We start from the raw sequence: 18,027 nt of genomic DNA, 5'->3' as shown, positions 1-18,027 counted from the left end.
TTTTTGCCGCAACGCGTCATTTTCACACCCAACATCAATTTTCTCTACAACCTAACATGCGTTCTCCTTCAAAAGAAGCCAGGGTAATCCTAGCGCTTGAAGCTTGTCAAAACAACAAAAAACTAAGCCTCCGAGCCGCAGCTAAGCTCTACGACGTACCCTATACAACCCTCCATGACCGATCTACTGGCCGGCTTACACAACGCGATCTTCCAGCCAACTCGCATAAGCTCACCAATCTAGAAGAGAAGGCGATAGTTCAGTATATGATTGAGCTATCTGCACGCGTATTCCCACCTAGACTAAGTAGGGTGGAAGATATAGCCAATCATCTGCTACGCGAACGCAGTGCGCCCCCTATTGGCAAGCTCTAGGCACATCGGTTTGTTAAACGCCAGCCAGAGCTCTATACGCGTTATGCCTATCGATACAATTACCAGAGGGCTAAGTGCGAGGATCCAAGAATTATTAGGGAGTAGTTTACGCTTGTACGAAACACTAAGGCCAAGTATAGTATCGTGGATAATGATATCTATAACTTTGACGAGACCGGGTTTATAATGGGTATGATCTGCCCGGGCATAGTAATTACGACCTCGGATGGCCGTAGTAGGGCAAAACTAGCCCAGCCTAGTAACCGCGAATGGGCAACGGTGATCCAGGGAGTCAATACACTTGGCTGGGCTATCCCGCCCTTTATCATCTTGGCCGCGCAATACCATCTCGCCAACTGGTATACCGAGTGTAACCTCCCAGCAAACTGGCGCATTATAACTACCGACAACGGCTGGACTACCAATATAGCAGACCTAGATTGGATCAAGCACTTCGACTTCTATATAGCACCTCGTACAAAGGGCAAAAAGCGGTTGTTGATCCTCGACAGCCACAAAAGCCACCACTCTACCGAATTCGAGCTCTACTGCCAGGAGAATAACATCATCACGCTCTGCATGCCTCCGCATTCCTCCCATAAGCTCCAGCCACTCGATGTTGGCTGCTTTAGGCCGTTGAAACAGTCATACGGTCGCCAGATTAAGGACTTAATACGCGCGCATATCAACTACATCAGCAAGCTCGAGTTCCTCTACGGCTTTCGCGAGGCCTTCTTTACTTCCATAACGGAGAAGAACATACAGGGTGGCTTTACAGGGGCTGGCCTAGTACCATACAATCCAGAGAGGGTCCTTTCTACGCTAGACGTAAAGCTTCGTATACCGACACCTCCAACCTTACGACCTAGCACTGTACAATCTTGGGTCTTCCAGACACCATACAACCCCCGAGAAGCCAAATCGCAGTCAACACTTATCAAGACTCGCATTGCCAACCATCAAAACAGCTCTCCAACTTTAATATTAGGTGCTATGGATCAACTTTCTAAGGGTACGATAGCTATAATACACCAGGTGGCCCTCCTTTGGTCAGAGGTCTCTTCGCTCCGTAAGGCCAACGAGGCACTAAGCAAGCGCCGGAGAGCCAAAAGAACACGCATGCAGCTTGGAGGATCACTTGCAGTACAGGATGCAAAGGATCTACTAGACCAGAAGGCCGTGGTTGGGGAGGTGGTACAAGAAACGCAGCCGGACGGTGGTAGTACAGGGGGGGGTCATACGAAGGTTCGGTGCTATAGTATGTGCGGCAAGCCTGGCTATAATATACGTACGTGCCAGGAGGTTGCAGAAGGGTCTGATTCAGCTGTTTCTGATGTAATTATAGTTGGTTTCTAGTGTTAGTGTATTATAATTGAGGATAGATGTTTTGGTGTGGTGGAAATTGATCGGCTCGCTGATATGATCGGCTCGCTGATAAGATACGTTACCGGTCTTCAATCCAGTCCTTCATCCAATTCCAATAGGACTCGATTTGGTTCAAGTCTGGTAAGAAAGGTGGCCACTCTATTATAACAATGCCTCTCTCCCTAAGATCCTCCTTCGTCTCTATAGCTATATGCCCTAAAGCACTATCTTATATCAAGATTAGATCTTTACCAAGCTATGCCTTATATATCTATATCCAGCCATAAATAATAGGGACAGTTCGTACGCGGTACGTCTTAACGTTGATCTTCCCCTAGTCCTTTTCCCAAAAGAGTCCAGGGCCTTTACCCAAGCCAAAGAAGCAACCCTAGAACATTTACCCTTCTTTACGTTAATGCTTTTCCATAATGCAAGTAGGATCCCACTCTTTGCCTTACCGCCGGGTAATATATTGCTTCCGATATGGCCCGCTAGTAACCCAAGTCTCATCGGTCCAAAGGATCTTTGCCCATTGTTCAAGGGTCCAATGTTCATGCTCTTGCACCCAAGCTAAACAGAGTTGCCAGGTTCGTTCAGTAATTGGTGGCTTCTTACGAGCAATTCACCGGCGGAAGCCGAGTCGATAAAGGGCATGCTTAATCACCCAAATGCCGAAGACCCTAGCGAAGATAATAGCCGAGAGTTCGAGGAAGCCTATTCGACGAGTCTTTTTGCTAGAACAAACAAACTAAATAAGCTCTTCTTCTTACTCTGGCGTTAATGTCCGAGGCCAGCTAGTACTCCGGTAGGCAGTTGCATTAGGAGCGCGAATTATAGTCCGGATCTGGGCCTTAATATAGCCAGTGATATAATAGATCTTACCTTAGCTTTTGGCTATATCGAAATATAAGACTCGAACATGTTGGCCTTGTTCGGTAGTCAACTGTTTCGTACTACTTGACTCTTATGGCCGTGCCATTGTATTGCTAGATTGTGTTGACTGCATTGACTACGTTGAGTGCGTCAACTGCGATGACTGCGTTAAGTGCGTTTAACGAGAACGAGATGGCTGTCGAAAAAATAGGGGGCTCGATAAGTTCAGCTGATTGGTCAAAACGCGTCGAGTGTTGTGACCCACAGGTACTTGACTAGGGGGTTTTCTTTATGCACGCGACCACAGTAAGCAAGTATGCAAGTTCCTGAGAGCAAAAAATGGGATAACCAGGAATCGAACCTGGGTCCTCTCGGAAGTTGGTCGTTGACCACAACGAGAAGTACTGACCACTATACTATTATCCCGTGTTGATTGGTTAGTCGATTGAGTCGACCACCTATCAATGATTACTGCAGGGAACCGGAGAGGGTCTTCATATGCAGCACAGGTGTTACGTAGTTGCTGCTCCTTTTCTACCTTGAAAGTCCAGAACTTGCTCTTTTGACAATTTGAACTTGGTTACACGTTTCACCAGTGATGGCAGTTTGAGGATCGGTGAGGTCTATTCTGCCATTGCCATCCCGAACAATGCAGACTGGCCTCACGCAACGTTGAACAACAGGAGCGAGGGGAGGCGTCGACTCCGATGTGGGTTCAACCTTTTGGCGATCGGCAATAGTGGTTTGTGTATTGGCTTTTTCCCGACACCTTACCTTGTCTACCTATTCAGATCAGTGGGCCAAGTTTAAGCTGGTCTCAAGCTGAGTGCCGTCGCTGCCAGCAGCAATGGCTGCAACACGAAACACCGCAACCGTCGCGATGACGTAGGTAAAGGTGCCGCTGCCAAGCAGGGTCCTGCCGATCAACGACACGACTTGGTGCCTTGCTTGAAAGGCGCATTGATGGAGACACAATTGGTGTTCATTCAGTGACACAAGCTGATGTAATTGCGGCTGCCAGGTGTATATAATACCCTGCGCCTAGTCACCTCACTCAGCATCACCACATCACTGTGCAACATCAAACCACCAACTTGCAAAACTATCACACTCGCCCATTTCAACCGACACAATTTTAGACCATCCACAACACCCTTCCATCAAACATGAACAACATCACCAACCCCGCGGGCGGCTCTGCTCTTGGCAACAACCCGGGCGCCATGGGCGCTTCCAACGCCGGCCAGCACAACGACATGGGCGACAAGGCCTTTGATGCCGGCGCCAAGAAGTTCGGACACGTCAACCCCGACACCGCCGAGAAGATCACCGACGGTGCCCGTGGTGCCTTCGAGAAGGCTACTGGGTATGTGCACCCTCTTACCTACGGCAGGGGCCAGTGGGTAAATTGGGAGAGAAGGAGATGCTAACAGGAGTTGGGAACAATAGCAAGAAAGTCAGCTCCAAGATCTCCAACTAAGCAGTGCGCATGGAGTATACTTGTATGATGGGGATGGCGTTTTGGGAATGTTCGGCTTTAGATTTTGCGGGCAATTGTCTACTGGGACTCGCGAGATGCGACTTATACAATATTACTTGTATCACCTAGATGATTGCTATGAGACAATGAAACATGAACAAGCATTGAAAGAAAGTGATATTCTCGTTACCGCTAGTGAGTTCTCATCTTCTCGTATCGAGACTTGAGTCCCAGATCAGAATGCAAGGCTCATCGAACTGACGCCTTCGCCGGTTGGTTCGATAATGACAGTATTCACAATTGCGCTGCTTACCGGCCGCTAATAATAATAAGCCATGGTGTTATTGTTGGATGGCTTCCTCTTATATCACGAGAGAGAACATTCCAGGGACTTCAAGTACCTGGTCATTACTACTCATCTCGAATTCGACATAGTCTAACAAACCAGTAGCTAATGCATTTCTCTTTCCCCGCCGGCTATCCCAAAAGTCTATTCAAGTGTATATTCAGAAAGGGGGGGTATATTTTGAGCAACCATCCATCCGACCGATCCGATATCACTCCGGCTTGCCAACACGGGTCTCGCACAGCTCCAGCTCGCCAAAGTACTGCTTCATCTCGGGCACCTCCAGCACGGCGCGCACGTACGGCTCCACGGCGGGGGCCTCCTTGCGCATGTCGGCGTCGACGACATACTTGGCGGCGATGTGCAGCGCGCCGACGACCATGACGTCGGCGAAGGTGAGGCGGTCGCCGACGAGGAACTTCTTGCCCGGCGCGCCGCCCTGCAGCGCCACGTCGACGCGCTTGACGGCGCGCTCCAGCACGCTCAGGCTGCGGTCGTAGGCGGCCTGGTCGAAGGGCCAGAACTTGGCCACGCACATCAGCACGGCCGGCAGCATGTTGCCCACGAGCTCCTGCTCGGCGAAGCAGGCCCACTGCTCGATCAGCGCGCGCTCCCGGGGGTCGCGCCCCAGCAGCTCGTCGGCCCGCGGCCCGCTCTCGGCCACGTACCGCGCGATCGCCTGGCTCTCCGTCAGGAAGAAGGTGCCGTCGGCCGACTCGAAGGCCGGGACCTTGCCCAGCGGGAACTTGGCAAGGAACTCGGGCGTCTGGTTGGTCACGCCCATCTGGAAGTCGGCCACCGTCTCCACCTCGAGCCCGTTCATGGCCGCGAGGGCTTGCACCTGCGTAGTAATATTAGAAGGCATCGAAAAATATAGGTGGGTTATTAGAAGGGGAGAGGGGGGGGGGGGTGAAGTCTTCTTACCCGCTGGACCCTGGGATTGTTGGGGTAGCTGTAGATCTTGCCGAACGGAGCCATGGTGAATGAACGGTAGGGTAGGTAGATGTGTAAGGATGTTGTTGAGTAGGAGTGAAAGAGAGAGTTGGTTCGATTGCGTGCTCAGGAGAGGAGATGACAACATCTACAAGAAAGCATTCTGGGGGTAAACCGCCGCCCTTAAATGGGCCGCATCCCCCCTAGCCCCCTCTCCTCTTTGCAAGATCTAGAGTGAACATCCTTGGGCCATCGCGACACTAGAGTAGCAACAGACCCCTCCTTCCAACATCCCTTCAAACTCAAAAAGCGGGCTTTCTCTAGACCGTCGGACTCCACCTCCCAGTCCTTTCAACGGCACTTCATGACCACCACGGCACCCTCCAATGGGCACGTCTCAGGAACCGGTCTACTGCAACTCCCATTTTCTCGAACATTCCACTGCCAGCGGGACGAAAGTCGGGAAAAGGTGCCAGCTAGGGAAGTGGACATGTGGAGTGGGATGGATAGTGGATTCGTCAGGAAACACAAAATTATCGGTTCCTTTTGACGAGTCTTACAAATCAAGGACCATAGTGGTTGGTCGCAGACCCCAGCAACGCGGCAACTCGGGAGAAACAGAAGAGCCGCGAGCTTCCTGTAACGTTATGCAGTGCAACCCCCCGGAGAGTCACCAAAAACGAGAAACCTAAGTTGAATGTGATAAACAGGCCAACTCAGGGGCAAAAATAACACCTGATAACCCCATGTGGGGGCTGTTTTGGACGAGCTGGGAATCGAACCCAGGACCTTTCGCATACAAGACAGTATGCTAAGCGAACGCTCTACCAACTGAGCCACACGCCCTTGGTAATGGTGATGTTGTTGAGGTGGAGGCTCGATGGTGCGACTCATGACGGCAGCCCGAGCTGAGGAGTGTTCGGACACCTCTCTGTTATTGTTGTAGGTCAGGAACCAGGCCCCCTTCCACTAAGTTATGTACACGCCAATATGTACAGCGGCTGCGCCCCAGAATACCTATGCCAAATCTCGACCACCGCGTCCCAAAAGGGGCGCCTCTCCGCCGCTACATGTCCTCCTCCCGCGCCACGCAAACCGGACACCCCCCAGCAATGCGATCCCTGAGCAGCCTGGCATGTGTGACCTTGGCCCCAATGAGATGCGCCGACGACAGGAACCTCTGGTCGGCATCAAGCCCGTTGAGCAGCGCATCGTCGGCCTCCTGCTTCTGGCCGGGGTGCAGTCTCTGGAGCAGATGGGCCAGGTGGAAGACGTGTCCGCACGCGAACCCCACCAGCGTGTCGTCCTCCCACTCGACAAACGGCTCGAGACACTCGGCGCAGTGTCCAGGCGTCCACTTCCTCGCCTTGGTGGTGGTGGTGGGGCGCGGTGGCAGTGACGGCTTCGTCGCGTCCCCGTTCGCCTTCTCGGCCGCGGCAGCAGCATCCCCGCGCGGTCCACCATCCGCGTGAGGGGGAGGAGGAGGAGGAGCAACGACCTCGAACTTGACCCCCTTTCTCTGGCCCGCCCGCAAAAGTCCCTGCGCGGCCGCGACCTCGCTGCGCAACACCCGCGCCACGCCCTCGCAGATGCTGTACTGGATCTCGTGCTCCTTCATGATATGCTTCAGCCCCTCGCGCAAGCCCTCGATCTCCAGGCCCTCGGGGATGCGCCGCACCAGCGTGATGGGGTTGATGGCGGTGCCGACCTCCTCGAGCAGCGCGCGGATGAAGCGCGGCTTGTCCATGCTGTAGGCCAGCAGGTCCTCCCACAGGTCCGGGTCGTCCTGCTCCTTGGCGAAGGCGATGGCGCGGCTGACGTCGGCGAGGCGGTCGATGATAAGGTAGAGCGCGCGTTTTGTCTGCCCGGTCTTAGAGTACAGGTAGACGAGCTCCGGGATGTAGTTCAGGGCTTCGCATTCTTGGGCGGCCTAGGGAATAGGAAGGGGGATGCGGGTTAGTACCAGAGGAAATGGTATCAACTCGGGAACGAGGGGGCGAGGAGATATACCTTCTCGAACGCGTACGCGGTTGAAGTCTTGAGGAAGTCCATGAGCAGGGACTGGTCGTAGACGGCGAAGAGGTGCACAGTGAGGTCGGCAAATTGATCCACTAGCGTTTGACTATCGGTAACGAGGCGGGCGTGCGACTCGCCCGAATGCTCGTGCATGCCCTCTCCGCGCCACAGACCCCGAAGGTAGAAGAAGGTGTAGGCATCCAGCTTCTTCTCCTGCAGCTGCGTAATGACAACCTCGGGCCTCACTAGGCCGTGCTGGGCCTCGTCTACGAGTAGAGAGATGGCCTCCGCCGTGGCCTCCTCCAGCTCAGCGTGGCTCATCTTCCCAACGCGATCTTGCGGCACGCGCAAGCCAATGAAGCTCGGGATGTCGTCCGCTACCGCATCCGCGAGGTGGCCCTCCTTGATCAAGCGCATCGCCGAATCGGCGTCTTGGAGCCGGATGTGGCATTTCAGCGCCTCGCGATTCCTGCCGTTGGCCTCGTGCAACTTGGCCAGGCTCTCCATGACAATGCGCCAGTCTCGCCCGACTTCGCCGTCCTCAACGCTGTCTTCGCGCACATCCCGGAATTTGAGCTGATCCTCCAGGGCCGCGGTGATCGCACCCGCATCATAGAGATCCGGCGACCATCGCTCCAACAGCTCCCGGAACCGGGGCTTGTTCGTTTGGATATAATGCCCGAGCATGACCTCGTAAATAGTCCCCTTCAACGGCGGCCGTGTGCGTTCGGTGGGTATGTAATTGGCAACCTCATCAAACTTCTTCGCCCCGGCGAACGTCCACACCCATTTCTCCCATCGGTCAGGCGTGCCGAGGACCTTTCCACAAATCTGTCCCGCCCTTGTCCAGTCGCCGGCCTCAACGAGGTCCTGTATCCAGAGCTCGCCAATCCGTCGCTTTTCCTTCTCCGCAGAAGAGTAGAAGGACCGCATGCCCTCGGCGGCCGACGCTGTGTCATCGTAGAAGTCGTCGGTGCTCTGGGTCTGTTGTGGGGAAGCGGGACTGACATCGGGAGCTGTGGACATGATCTCGGGATGCTGGTCAACCAACTCCCATGCTTGCTGGTACTGCTGGTGGTCTAACAGCCACGCCAGATGGTCGCTCAGATCTCGCCTCGTTGACAGCACACAGTCGTAGGGGCTATGGATGAAGATCTTGATCCCGGGTTTGAGGAGATGCGGATGTACCGAAATGCGTCCAGATCGCCCCGTAGCCGGGGTGACATTCGCCCCGGACGCCCCGTCACTGCCTTTGCTCATGACGCTCGCCGCGGAGCTGAACAGGGACATAGGGTTGAGCGCAGCGTTGAGCACATCAGTGCCTAGTCCCGCGAGTGTCTCCAGCGCACCGCGAGAGGAAGCCGCGGCAGCAGCATTGCGGGCGGGCAGGATACCCAGGTGATAGTCATTGGACGACAACCTCTCAAAGCGGCTGATGCTCAATCCGTCCTTGTCCACCTCCGCTTGCGATGACAGGTCAATGAGCCGCAACTCAGGTGGCTGGGCATTTTGCTTGCGCGGAATGCCTCCTCGGGGGCCGCCGCTCCCGATAGAGCTCTCGGATAAGGTCTGTCTGTGAACCCCCGATGGTTGCGTGCCCTCGTCTTCCTCTTCCTCCTCCTCCTCGGGTAAGCAGTACGCGAGAACCAGTAACAGGTTCTGGGTATATAACGAAATGCCGGAAATGATGCAATCCATGCGAAGTCTAGAGGGTCAGCGACGAGCCAGAGAACAGAGAGAGATTCCGGTCACCTACATTTTTACAATTTCTGCCCGTCCAGCGGACCTCTCCCCGGCATTCTTTCCTGTGCCAATACCGCCTGGATGAACGTGGATGATCCAGATAGTGCCTCCCCACCCCACGAGCAGCCGCTCGATCTTCTTGCTGCCCCTAATCTGCTGTTGTTTAAGACTCTCAGCTGCAGGGGAGAACACACCCTCACGATGATCCCCGCTGGTCTCGTCCGGCTCCACCGCTTGCTCATCTATCCACTCGGCCCTGCCCTTCCACACGCTGGCCATCGTCTCCCACTCACTCGTCTGTGGCCTGTCGATATGGCCGATACGCTGCCACGCGTCCTCAGCGTCGGCATGCTCGAGATGGAGCTTAGTGCGCATGATCTTGATGCCGTGCTCGTTTAGCCAGGCCACGTATCTTCCCGACAAAGACCACTTGATCGTGTTGATGGTACCCTCGCCCGAGTGTAAAACGGTGTCCTTACCGCTGCCTGCCCCAACCATGCTGCCCAACCAGCCGGCAGCTTGCGCCGTGGCTCCAGTGGTCATGGCCGTGCTCCGCCCAGTTGGCGCACCGACGGTCAGTATGAGCTGGCCTGCCAGTCCGCCGGACAAGTACATCCTATCGTTCTTGTACTCCGGCGAGAGAGCGACTGCCTGCACGGGGCGGGCAAAGTTCCGCAGCGAGACATCCTTGACATCGACCAGTGACTGCACACAAATATTGCCATCCATCGACGATGTTGCGATGTGGATATTGTTCGACGGCGTGTTTGGTACGACGTGCTGCTCCTTGGGCCTCCGGGAGGCAGCAGCTGGGGATGCATGGCTCTCGGAGGTGCTGGTCGCCGGCCGTAGGGGACTGTTTGGAACTGATTTCACGGCAGCCTCGGGCATGGCGGCACTGGGCAAGGGAGGAGAAAACGGAGATATCGAGACGGAAGTTACGGACGCGGAATGCGCGTGGTACACACGTAACGATTGGAACGCGGGTAGCTCGACGACATGCTGTAGCACATAAGCAAGGTTAGTGGGAGACATGACAGGAGCAGCGGGGCGTGACTGACGATGTTGCCATTGTGAGTCCCGACAATCTGTGAGTCAGGTCAGTAGGTGCGGAGGACCAAGAAAAGCATGGAGTGTTGGGGTATCCGGACCATCTTGTCCCCTGCGACAAGAAATGCACTTGTCGCATCGCCATTCCGGTAGACAGGGCCAAGATGCTGGGTTAGCCGTGCGTACTTCAGCTTCGGCTCTTCGTCTTCTTCTTCTTCGTCGTCCTCCTCCTCATCGTCCATTTCGTCTTGTTCCTCATCCCCGTCCTCCTCTCCATCATCGTCACCGCCATTCCCTACTCCTCTGCTAGGCCCCTCTACCGTTACCTCAGATGCATTGTCCTTGTCCTCGCGGTCGCCCGAGCCAGTCCTGTCGCAATTGGGAGACTCTGATTCTGTCGTGCTGGTGCCTCTGATGCCTCGGTCAGTCAGAGGTTCGGTGTTGGAGCTCTGTTCGGTCGTCGCATTGTGTGTTTCGTCGTCGCCGGGTCGTGGCGAACTTTCCGTCATGTTGATGCGGACGACAGAGACACCTTCATGGCGTATTGAGGTGTGGCGCGGATTCACCGGGTTGCACAAAAACCGAGCTTTCAGGTCCAATGTTGCTGCAGACAGTTGCGGCTTCCGAAGCTTGAGCCCAAGGCCGGGTGGTTTGTTTGGTGAGAGCTACGTCAGAGCTCAGGCTAACCACGCCGGAGTCACTAACAACTCCAAAGGTGCAGGGGCGCGGCAAGCTCCAGCCAATCGACTTTCCAGGTTGGGTCTGCCCCACGATCGGCGGGGCAACAGCATCCATGGATCCGCGATCAAACATGCCGTGGACGCGCCTTCCACCGATGCAATGGTTTCGTTCCCAAATGCAGTAAATGCAGTGCTTAAGGTGCCAAACGCAACCTCTTTGTTCGCTGTGGCCCAGGCTTCGTCGTCAATTCTGCAACGTCCGGCTCTGAGCGACATGGCCCCGACCGATTCTTCGCTGACACCCCCTGGTCGATTTTCGGTATAGGCGTCCAGCGATGGCTTCAGTCAAGTCTCTTGGCCTGCAACAACCCATTGGACTGCGACATGCGATTGAGGAGGGAATCTTGCCCCCGAATCCGCCCACGAGCTCTTACACTTGGGAGGTCATAGTCAGCAAGGAGGACGGCCGCGAGTACGAAGACGAGCTTCTTACCACCCGCGACTGCGTGATTTGGTCGCGAGGGGGCATATTCAGAAAGAGCTTCAAGTTCGACCCGGAGAGGGAATCCGTCACGCAAGCGCTCCTGGCTTACTTCCCATTCTCCGCCGATGGTCCGGACGTCGGTTCGCCCGCTGAGGGGCGCCCTAAGAGCACTTCTGACAGGGCTGCGCTGTCCAGAGCGCTGGTCGTCTTCCTCAAGTCACAAGCGCACATATACTTCCTTTCGGGAACCAGCCATGTAGTCCACATGCCATTTGAGGTCGAGTCGGCCTGTGCAGGCCCTCGCGGTGTGGTAATTCAGCGCAAACCGCGAGTTGACGGGGCGTCAGTGTCGCTAAGGTTCCCGAAAGTGCCTCCTGCCTCGTTCATCTCCCAACCGCCCCAGCGGAATCACGATCGGAGCGTCACCGAATTCTCCACCGAAGGGCTGGGTAACTTGAAAGTGCTGCCGTTACGCCAGAGCCTGACCTTGCAGAATATGTGGCAGCATCCCATCGAGGCAAATGACAGCCACTGGCCCCGTCTGGTTTGTCTGACGGATCCGCTGCTTGAGCTTGGATTGGTAGTGACCGAGGCCGAAAGGCCAAGAACCGGGAAAGGCCGGAAAGCCTCCACTGGACCCTGCTTTCTCAATCCTTCTGAAGAGATACTGCACATCGAGGCCGTCAAGGTACCACGTTCTGGAGGAGCAGGATCAAGCGAGCTCACCATCGCAGTCACAGTCAACCGCGAAGCAAACACATACACCATCTGGCGGCTTGGCTACCTCCAAAATGAAGATCCGTTCTTGGGAGCACAGAAAAAGAGAAAGCCTAAGCCATCCCGGAGGCGGAGTTCCATGGCACCAGGCCTGGCAAGCGGCGCGGCGACGCCCGTTCATCCATCGGTAAGAGAGAGCTTTGGAGCACCTCTTCCGGTTAAGAAGACAAGAAAAGGCGCCAAGGCGGAGGATAAAGACAAGGCGCTCGAAAAGGCACTGAGCTCCCTGGATCCGGAGAAGGGCAATGATGCCACCCGCAGACAGTCGCGACGAGTGAGCTCGCTGCTAGCCCGGGCCGACCTGTCCGCCTCTCAAGACAGAGCGACGTTCGCCGAGCAACCAATCCATCCTGGCCATGGGGGGAGACGGGCTGAGTCTCACGGCAGCCAGCGGCCCCGTTTGAGCAGCGGCTATGGCGGACCGAGCTTTGGTGGACCTTTCAACTTCAATCGTAGCGTCAACCACCTGTCCGAGCCACCAGTTGACAACCTACTAGAAGAGCTGCGTGCCGGGGGTGACTTCGAAGGATTCCATAACATGGGCCTCGACGACCATGACTTTGACGGTCTCGCCCACGAGATGCTGCTCACAAAAGTCCAGAGCGTTAGCATGGACACCACCAATGTTCGATACTCACTGTCCAGCAAACCCGCCAGAACCCAGGCCAAAGTGTTCATCCTCGCCGGCCCGCCAACCGCGGCCGATGACCAGGGCCGACCGCTGCTTTTGGTCGCTATCCAAGACCCCGTCGATAAGAGACTACAACTTCTAAGCCTTCACATTGAACAGACTGAAGGGCGGACGCCGCCCAACATTAAGTCCAAGAATTCGTCAATTCTGGACGACTTCAACATCATCCCTAGCGAGCCTAGGAGGGTCCAGAGTGTTGTTGACTCGTGTAAGATTTCCGATGGATACGAAACCATCATGATAATGTCAGAAGACAGGAGCGGTGACAGGGGACTCAGCTTGCAATCCCCATGGGGAAAGGTCACTACAGTAAACCTGCCCGTGCTGTACGTCGAGAGGCCAAGCAGTCTCGAGTATCCGGGTAGCTACAGAACCGGCACTACAGTTCGGGGACACCCACCTGCTGGCTTTGACTTGACCGGGACTCAGATAGAGTCACTATGCCACTCTAGCTCCCGCGGCGTGGTTGATCTTCGAGACAGAGAAGGGAGATACCATCGGGTCAGAATCCAGCTACAGCCCACGGCACCACAGGTGCGCAAGATCCTCGACATCTGTCGAAGTGTCCTCCACGCTTCATACGCGGATAGATTGGTAGCTGGGTGGTGGCATGTCATGCAATGGCTCCAAGAGATGCAGCTGCGAGGGCTCGAGCATCCAATTGCCGACATGGAATGGTCGGCCGTGGTGATTCTGCTCTTATCAAGCTTCCTGGTTCTCGGGCACAACAGTGAGACCTCTCTGCGGACGCTTGTCACCGAGACCATAAGGCCGGCCGCGAAGAGTAAGTGGGAGATGATGCAACTGCGCGAAGCCCCGAACTCGTCGGCCTGCCCTGCATGGATGCGCGGCAAGGCGTGGCAGTGGCTGCTCGACGGTGTCGCTGACGCGTCGAATACCCGTAATGAGGAGGGCTGGCCCTCAGGTGCTTTCATTCCCTTCCACGTCGGCCTCGCGAAGGGGTGGATGGCTTCCGCAGGCGGGTTGTCGGCGTTTGGCTTCGAAGGATACCTGCCAACGGCCCTAAGCAGGATCGGCAATCCTCGTGATATGGCGGCCTGGAGCATATTCCTCGCCCTGCACCTCCTCATCGAGGAACAGAAGCTCGATGTTATGTCGTCGGAGGACACGTCGCCGGGACAAAGCGATCTGAAAGCAATCCTCTTCCAACTCTCGAAGTGGCTCGGCTGGCAACGGTACGAGACTGTCTATGCGTTGGGCGCGCAGGCAGAGCCAACTTCAGCACAGGACTTGGGTACGTCCAGTCTAGCTTCCGAGGATCGCATTGGGACGCTGACCGTTGATTTAGTTCCGTTTGTCGTGACCGGGCTGGCCGAGCCTCCGTCTGATTACTGCGTCTTGAGTTGGATTCAGGGGCACCTTGCCACCGGCCGCGGCGCCGAGTTTCCTACATTATCCGACCTGTATGCGGCTTCGGCTCGCGATCCGCTCGGAGGGAGGGTGCGGGAGCAACTCTGGGTTAGCCTCATGCCTCGCACCGTGATGTTTGAGAAATTCTTCGCGCGTCTTGGTTCATCGAACAACCGCTATGAAGCAGTGGTGGCCATGCACGAGTGTGGCTTTACCCCTCAGGTCCTTGAGACCCTACCGGAAGCGATTCTCACGGCCTTGCAAGACGTTATCTCCATCTGTCAGCCAAGCCCTCCGCCCTCATGGCCAGAGGATCTCCTTGCACTTGTCGGCCGCACGGACATGAGCGGTCTGCTGCAACCCAGAAAGACCTGGCAAGCGCTCCCTTGCGAGGTCAACGTAAGTATCAACAGTGTGTCCATGCGCGAACGCCTGCTAATATTCACCGAGGCGCCTTCTCATGAGGCAAGGTGGGATTTCCGCATGCTGTGCCAGCATCTCGATGGGTTAAACGAGCATGTCGAGGAGACGGGGGCTGCAGAGCGCCAAGCCGTTGTTCGCTCGCTGTTCAGAGAGGATAGGAGACTAAACGAAGCGCAAAGCCTGCTATCGACCGTGAAGAACCGCGTTGTTCGGCTGGATTCCAAGCCGGGGTGGACCGAGGCCGAATACCTAGAGCGACAGAAAGAGCTGGTTACTACGATTGCGACCAGCACCCTGGCTATCCCCGCGGGCCGTGGCCTTCTGTACTTCGGCCTCCGCTACCCGCTACTGACCCAGAAGTTCCAGATTCCAGGGTTCAATCTTACGTGCCTCGTCAGGCCAATTAACAACACGGTGAGCGTGGACAAGAGCCTGTTCCCCGAGGAGAAGATCAACTGGGCATTCTTCCACCAAGGCGTCGCCGGTGGCCTTGCAATATCGCCGCAGGCCAAGGGCATCGACACGTCCTGGATCTTGTACAACAAGCCGGGGCAGGACCTCAGCAACCGCCACGCCGGCTTCCTGCTTGCCCTTGGGCTGAACGGCCACCTCAAGTCGGTCGCGAAATGGGTGGCCTTCAAGTACCTGACGCCCAAGCATACCATGACCACCATCGGCCTGCTACTTGGCCTAGCAGCGTCATATCTCGGCACCATGGACGCCCTCATGACCCGCCTCCTTTCTGTCCACGTTACCCGTATGTTGCCTCGAGGCGCTGCCGACCTGAACCTCTCCACAGCCACCCAGAGCACCGGTGTCATGGGCATTGGGTTGCTTTACTACAACAGCCAACACCGGCGTATGAGCGAGATCATGCTATCGGAAATTGAGCATGTTGGCGAGGGCGAGGAAGGAGAAGAGTGCATCCGCGACGAAAGCTACCGTCTCGCGGCCGGCTTTGCCCTGGGCTTTATCAACCTCGGCACAGGAGGCGACCTGAGGGGCTTGCGGGATATGCACCTGACGGAAAAGCTGCTCACCATGGCCACAGCTACGAAGAGGGTGGAGCTTGTACACGTCCTCGACTGGTCGGCGCCCGGTGCCGTGGTAGCCATCGCGCTCATTTACATGAAGTCGGAGGACCACATTGTGGCACGCAAAATCGACGTCCCGGACACGATCCTGCAGTTTGACTACGTTCGGCCTGACATTCTGCTCTTGCGCACGGTTGCGAAGAATCTCATCCTCTGGAAGGAGGTTGACCCCACGTTTGACTGGATCCGAGATGGCCTTCCAGCTGAGTACAGAACACGGCACCAACTCATCAAAGTGGATAGGTTGCAGAGCCGGGATCTCCCTCTCTTCTCGATCCTTGCTGGGCTGTGCTTCGCGCTCGGCCTACGCTTCGCCGGGTCGGCCAACGTCAGGGTTCGGGACTTGCTCATCCATTATCTCGACCAGTTTATGCGCATCGTCCGCATTCCTGTCAGCAACTTCGACAGCGAGTTGGCTCGAAACAATGCGCGCATGTGCATGGACTTAGTAGCTCTCTCCTGCGCAACGGTGATGGCAGGGACTGGGGATATCCCCGTGCTCCGTCGGCTGCGTGCACTCCACGGCAGAGACGACACCAACACCACCTACGGCAGCCATCTCGCCGCCCACCTTGCCATCGGCGCGCTGTTCCTCGGCTGTGGCACCGCGACCTTTGGCACGAGCAACCTCGCTGTTGCCGCTCTCCTCGTCGCCTTCTACCCCTTATTCCCAGTTAACGTCCGGGACAACCGCTCGCATCTGCAAGCCTTCCGCCACTTCTGGGTCTTAGCGACCGAGCCACGCTGCCTCGTCGCCAAGGATCTCGCCACCGCCCAACCGATCAATATCCCCATCACCATCCACCTGCAGCCCGGCTCGCCCTCCGCCGTCGCAGCGGCCTCCCAAACGGCCTCCGCCCCAACCGACCCGGAGGCCATGACCCTTCGTCGGCAGACCCCCTGCCTCCTGCCTCCGCTGGATGACGTCGCCCGCGTCGAAACAGACGCCGCATCCCTCGGCTACTGGGACCTGACCCTCGACTTCGCCCAGGGCCCGCAGCTCAGGGATGACTTCCGCAAGCACCACCAGACCGTCTACCTCCGCCGCCGGCCCGCGCACGAGAGTACCTTCCCCGCGACGCTGCGCGCCCTTGGGAGCAGCAGCGGTGCCATAGCTGAGGCTAGCGGCGTGGATCGGGCCGGGGAGGCGTTGGGGTGGGTATTCCATCTCGATGCGCTGAAGAACCTCACGCGGGCGGAGCGCAGCGTCGTGCTTGACCGGCTCGGTTCGGGCGGCGGCGTGGGCGAGGGGTTAGGGTCGACGACAGCTGTCGATGCGAGGTTGGCCTTGCGTGCCGGGTTAGATGTCGGGTCGTGGTCGAGGGATCGGCTGCTGGGGCTGAGACTGCTTTTTGAGTGGGCCGAGCGGAGGGGGATGTTTGCCGCCGATGGTGCTACCAGTGGTTTGAAACAAGGTGATGCGGAGCATGAGGCTGCTACGGGGAGTAAAGGGAAGAGCAAAGGTGCGAAGGGTGGTAGGAAATCTCGCGCGGGAAAGGGTAAGAAAAAGGTCTCTGTTGGCGTTGGCGCGGTGCTGCATGATTCTGAGAGGGGGGAGGGGCAGCTGCGAGAGCAGAAGGGCCGGGATGTGTGGGGTGGACAGCCGCCGTGGTGGTTGACGGATAGCGCTATTGAGGAGTTGAAGGGGAGGGCGTGGCTGGTTGGTCGGGAGGGGTGAATACCTTAGGTGTTTATGCTGTTGATGAAGAAAAAGACTGTTTGCCAGCTTCTGCAGATAATTAGAAGGAATGCATATGAGGAGCTTACATCTCACCTAAGGTGCACAGGATTCTACTTCTGCTACTGCTCCTGATCGGGTACTATATCTCGCTATGGTATGTCGTGTGTGCTACGCTTCGAGAGGCTGCATCAACTTTTTGCGTGTTCTCGTTCTCAGGATCTGAGTTCGATGACGACGTACTGTTATGAATTCGATATGCATCTCCCGGACCTGTCTCGCGTTGCTCTGCCAGGCTCAACGAAGATCCGTCTATGTACAGTTTTGAGTTCGGATTTCACCGGGTCACGGCTTGGCGGACAGACAAACCGGGCTCCTGCCTGTCAGCTGACTGTTCTCACGGAGGATAGGAATTCATCTTAATAAGGCTGGAACGGCCAGTGATTATATCAATGTCTGAGTGTAATGGCAGGACATACGAAGCAGGATGCCTCAAAGTCGTTGTTTCATTTGGCTATTCGCTGGCAGTGGCTCGGCACATCACCAACAACCTGGAAACGTCACTGCTGTCTGACCAGGATCTTCATTCAGATGACGACCGAGGCTGCTGCGGGGGAATTGCGATGAGACTCCAAAGCCAATCAGCCAG

General features: G+C 56.3%; 4 protein-coding genes and 2 non-coding genes across 6 annotated transcripts; 2 read left to right on the top strand and 4 right to left on the bottom strand.

Annotated features, from left to right (window-relative positions):
* Nucleotides 1–2,952: 2,952 nt before the first annotated feature.
* On the bottom strand, nt 2,953–3,038 carry B0T15DRAFT_t131. Its single transcript has one exon. It is a non-coding gene; the product is annotated as a tRNA-His (tRNA).
* A 740-nt stretch (nt 3,039–3,778) lies between these two features.
* On the top strand, nt 3,779–4,092 carry B0T15DRAFT_494314 (uncharacterized protein; the record flags this gene model as incomplete). Its single annotated transcript, XM_062867006.1, has 2 exons — nt 3,779–3,978; nt 4,062–4,092. The coding sequence occupies 2 exons, from the start codon at nt 3,779–3,781 to the stop codon at nt 4,090–4,092; spliced, it is 231 nt and encodes a 76-aa protein (XP_062721983.1).
* A 557-nt stretch (nt 4,093–4,649) lies between these two features.
* On the bottom strand, nt 4,650–5,416 carry B0T15DRAFT_494313 (glutathione S-transferase-like protein; the record flags this gene model as incomplete). The annotated part of the gene is made up of 2 exons (XM_062867005.1): nt 4,650–5,279; nt 5,363–5,416. 2 exons carry the CDS (start codon nt 5,414–5,416, stop codon nt 4,650–4,652), a joined length of 684 nt encoding a protein of 227 aa, XP_062721982.1.
* A 716-nt stretch (nt 5,417–6,132) lies between these two features.
* B0T15DRAFT_t130 lies at nt 6,133–6,217 on the bottom strand. Its single transcript has one exon. It is a non-coding gene; the product is annotated as a tRNA-Ala (tRNA).
* B0T15DRAFT_534655 (uncharacterized protein) lies at nt 6,144–10,861 on the bottom strand. The gene is made up of 5 exons (XM_062869452.1): nt 10,282–10,861; nt 10,192–10,218; nt 9,144–10,132; nt 7,382–9,092; nt 6,144–7,301 (listed from the first exon to the last, which is right to left on the bottom strand). Exons 1-5 carry the CDS (start codon nt 10,687–10,689, stop codon nt 6,438–6,440), a joined length of 3,999 nt encoding a protein of 1,332 aa, XP_062721981.1. The 5' UTR covers nt 10,690–10,861; the 3' UTR covers nt 6,144–6,437.
* Nucleotides 10,862–11,195: 334 nt separating this feature from the next.
* On the top strand, nt 11,196–17,378 carry B0T15DRAFT_396174 (uncharacterized protein; the record flags this gene model as incomplete). The annotated part of the gene is made up of 2 exons (XM_062864818.1): nt 11,196–14,067; nt 14,122–17,378. 2 exons carry the CDS (start codon nt 11,196–11,198, stop codon nt 17,376–17,378), a joined length of 6,129 nt encoding a protein of 2,042 aa, XP_062721980.1.
* Between the last annotated feature and the right edge of the window lie 649 nt (nt 17,379–18,027).

This window comes from Chaetomium strumarium (genome assembly GCF_033439665.1).
Source record: "Chaetomium strumarium strain CBS 333.67 chromosome Unknown B0T15scaffold_4, whole genome shotgun sequence".
Classification (NCBI taxonomy): Eukaryota; Fungi; Ascomycota; class Sordariomycetes; order Sordariales; family Chaetomiaceae; genus Chaetomium; species Chaetomium strumarium.
The sequence above is the reverse complement of the archived record's forward strand: the minus strand, read 5'-3'. Positions and strand labels throughout refer to the sequence as shown.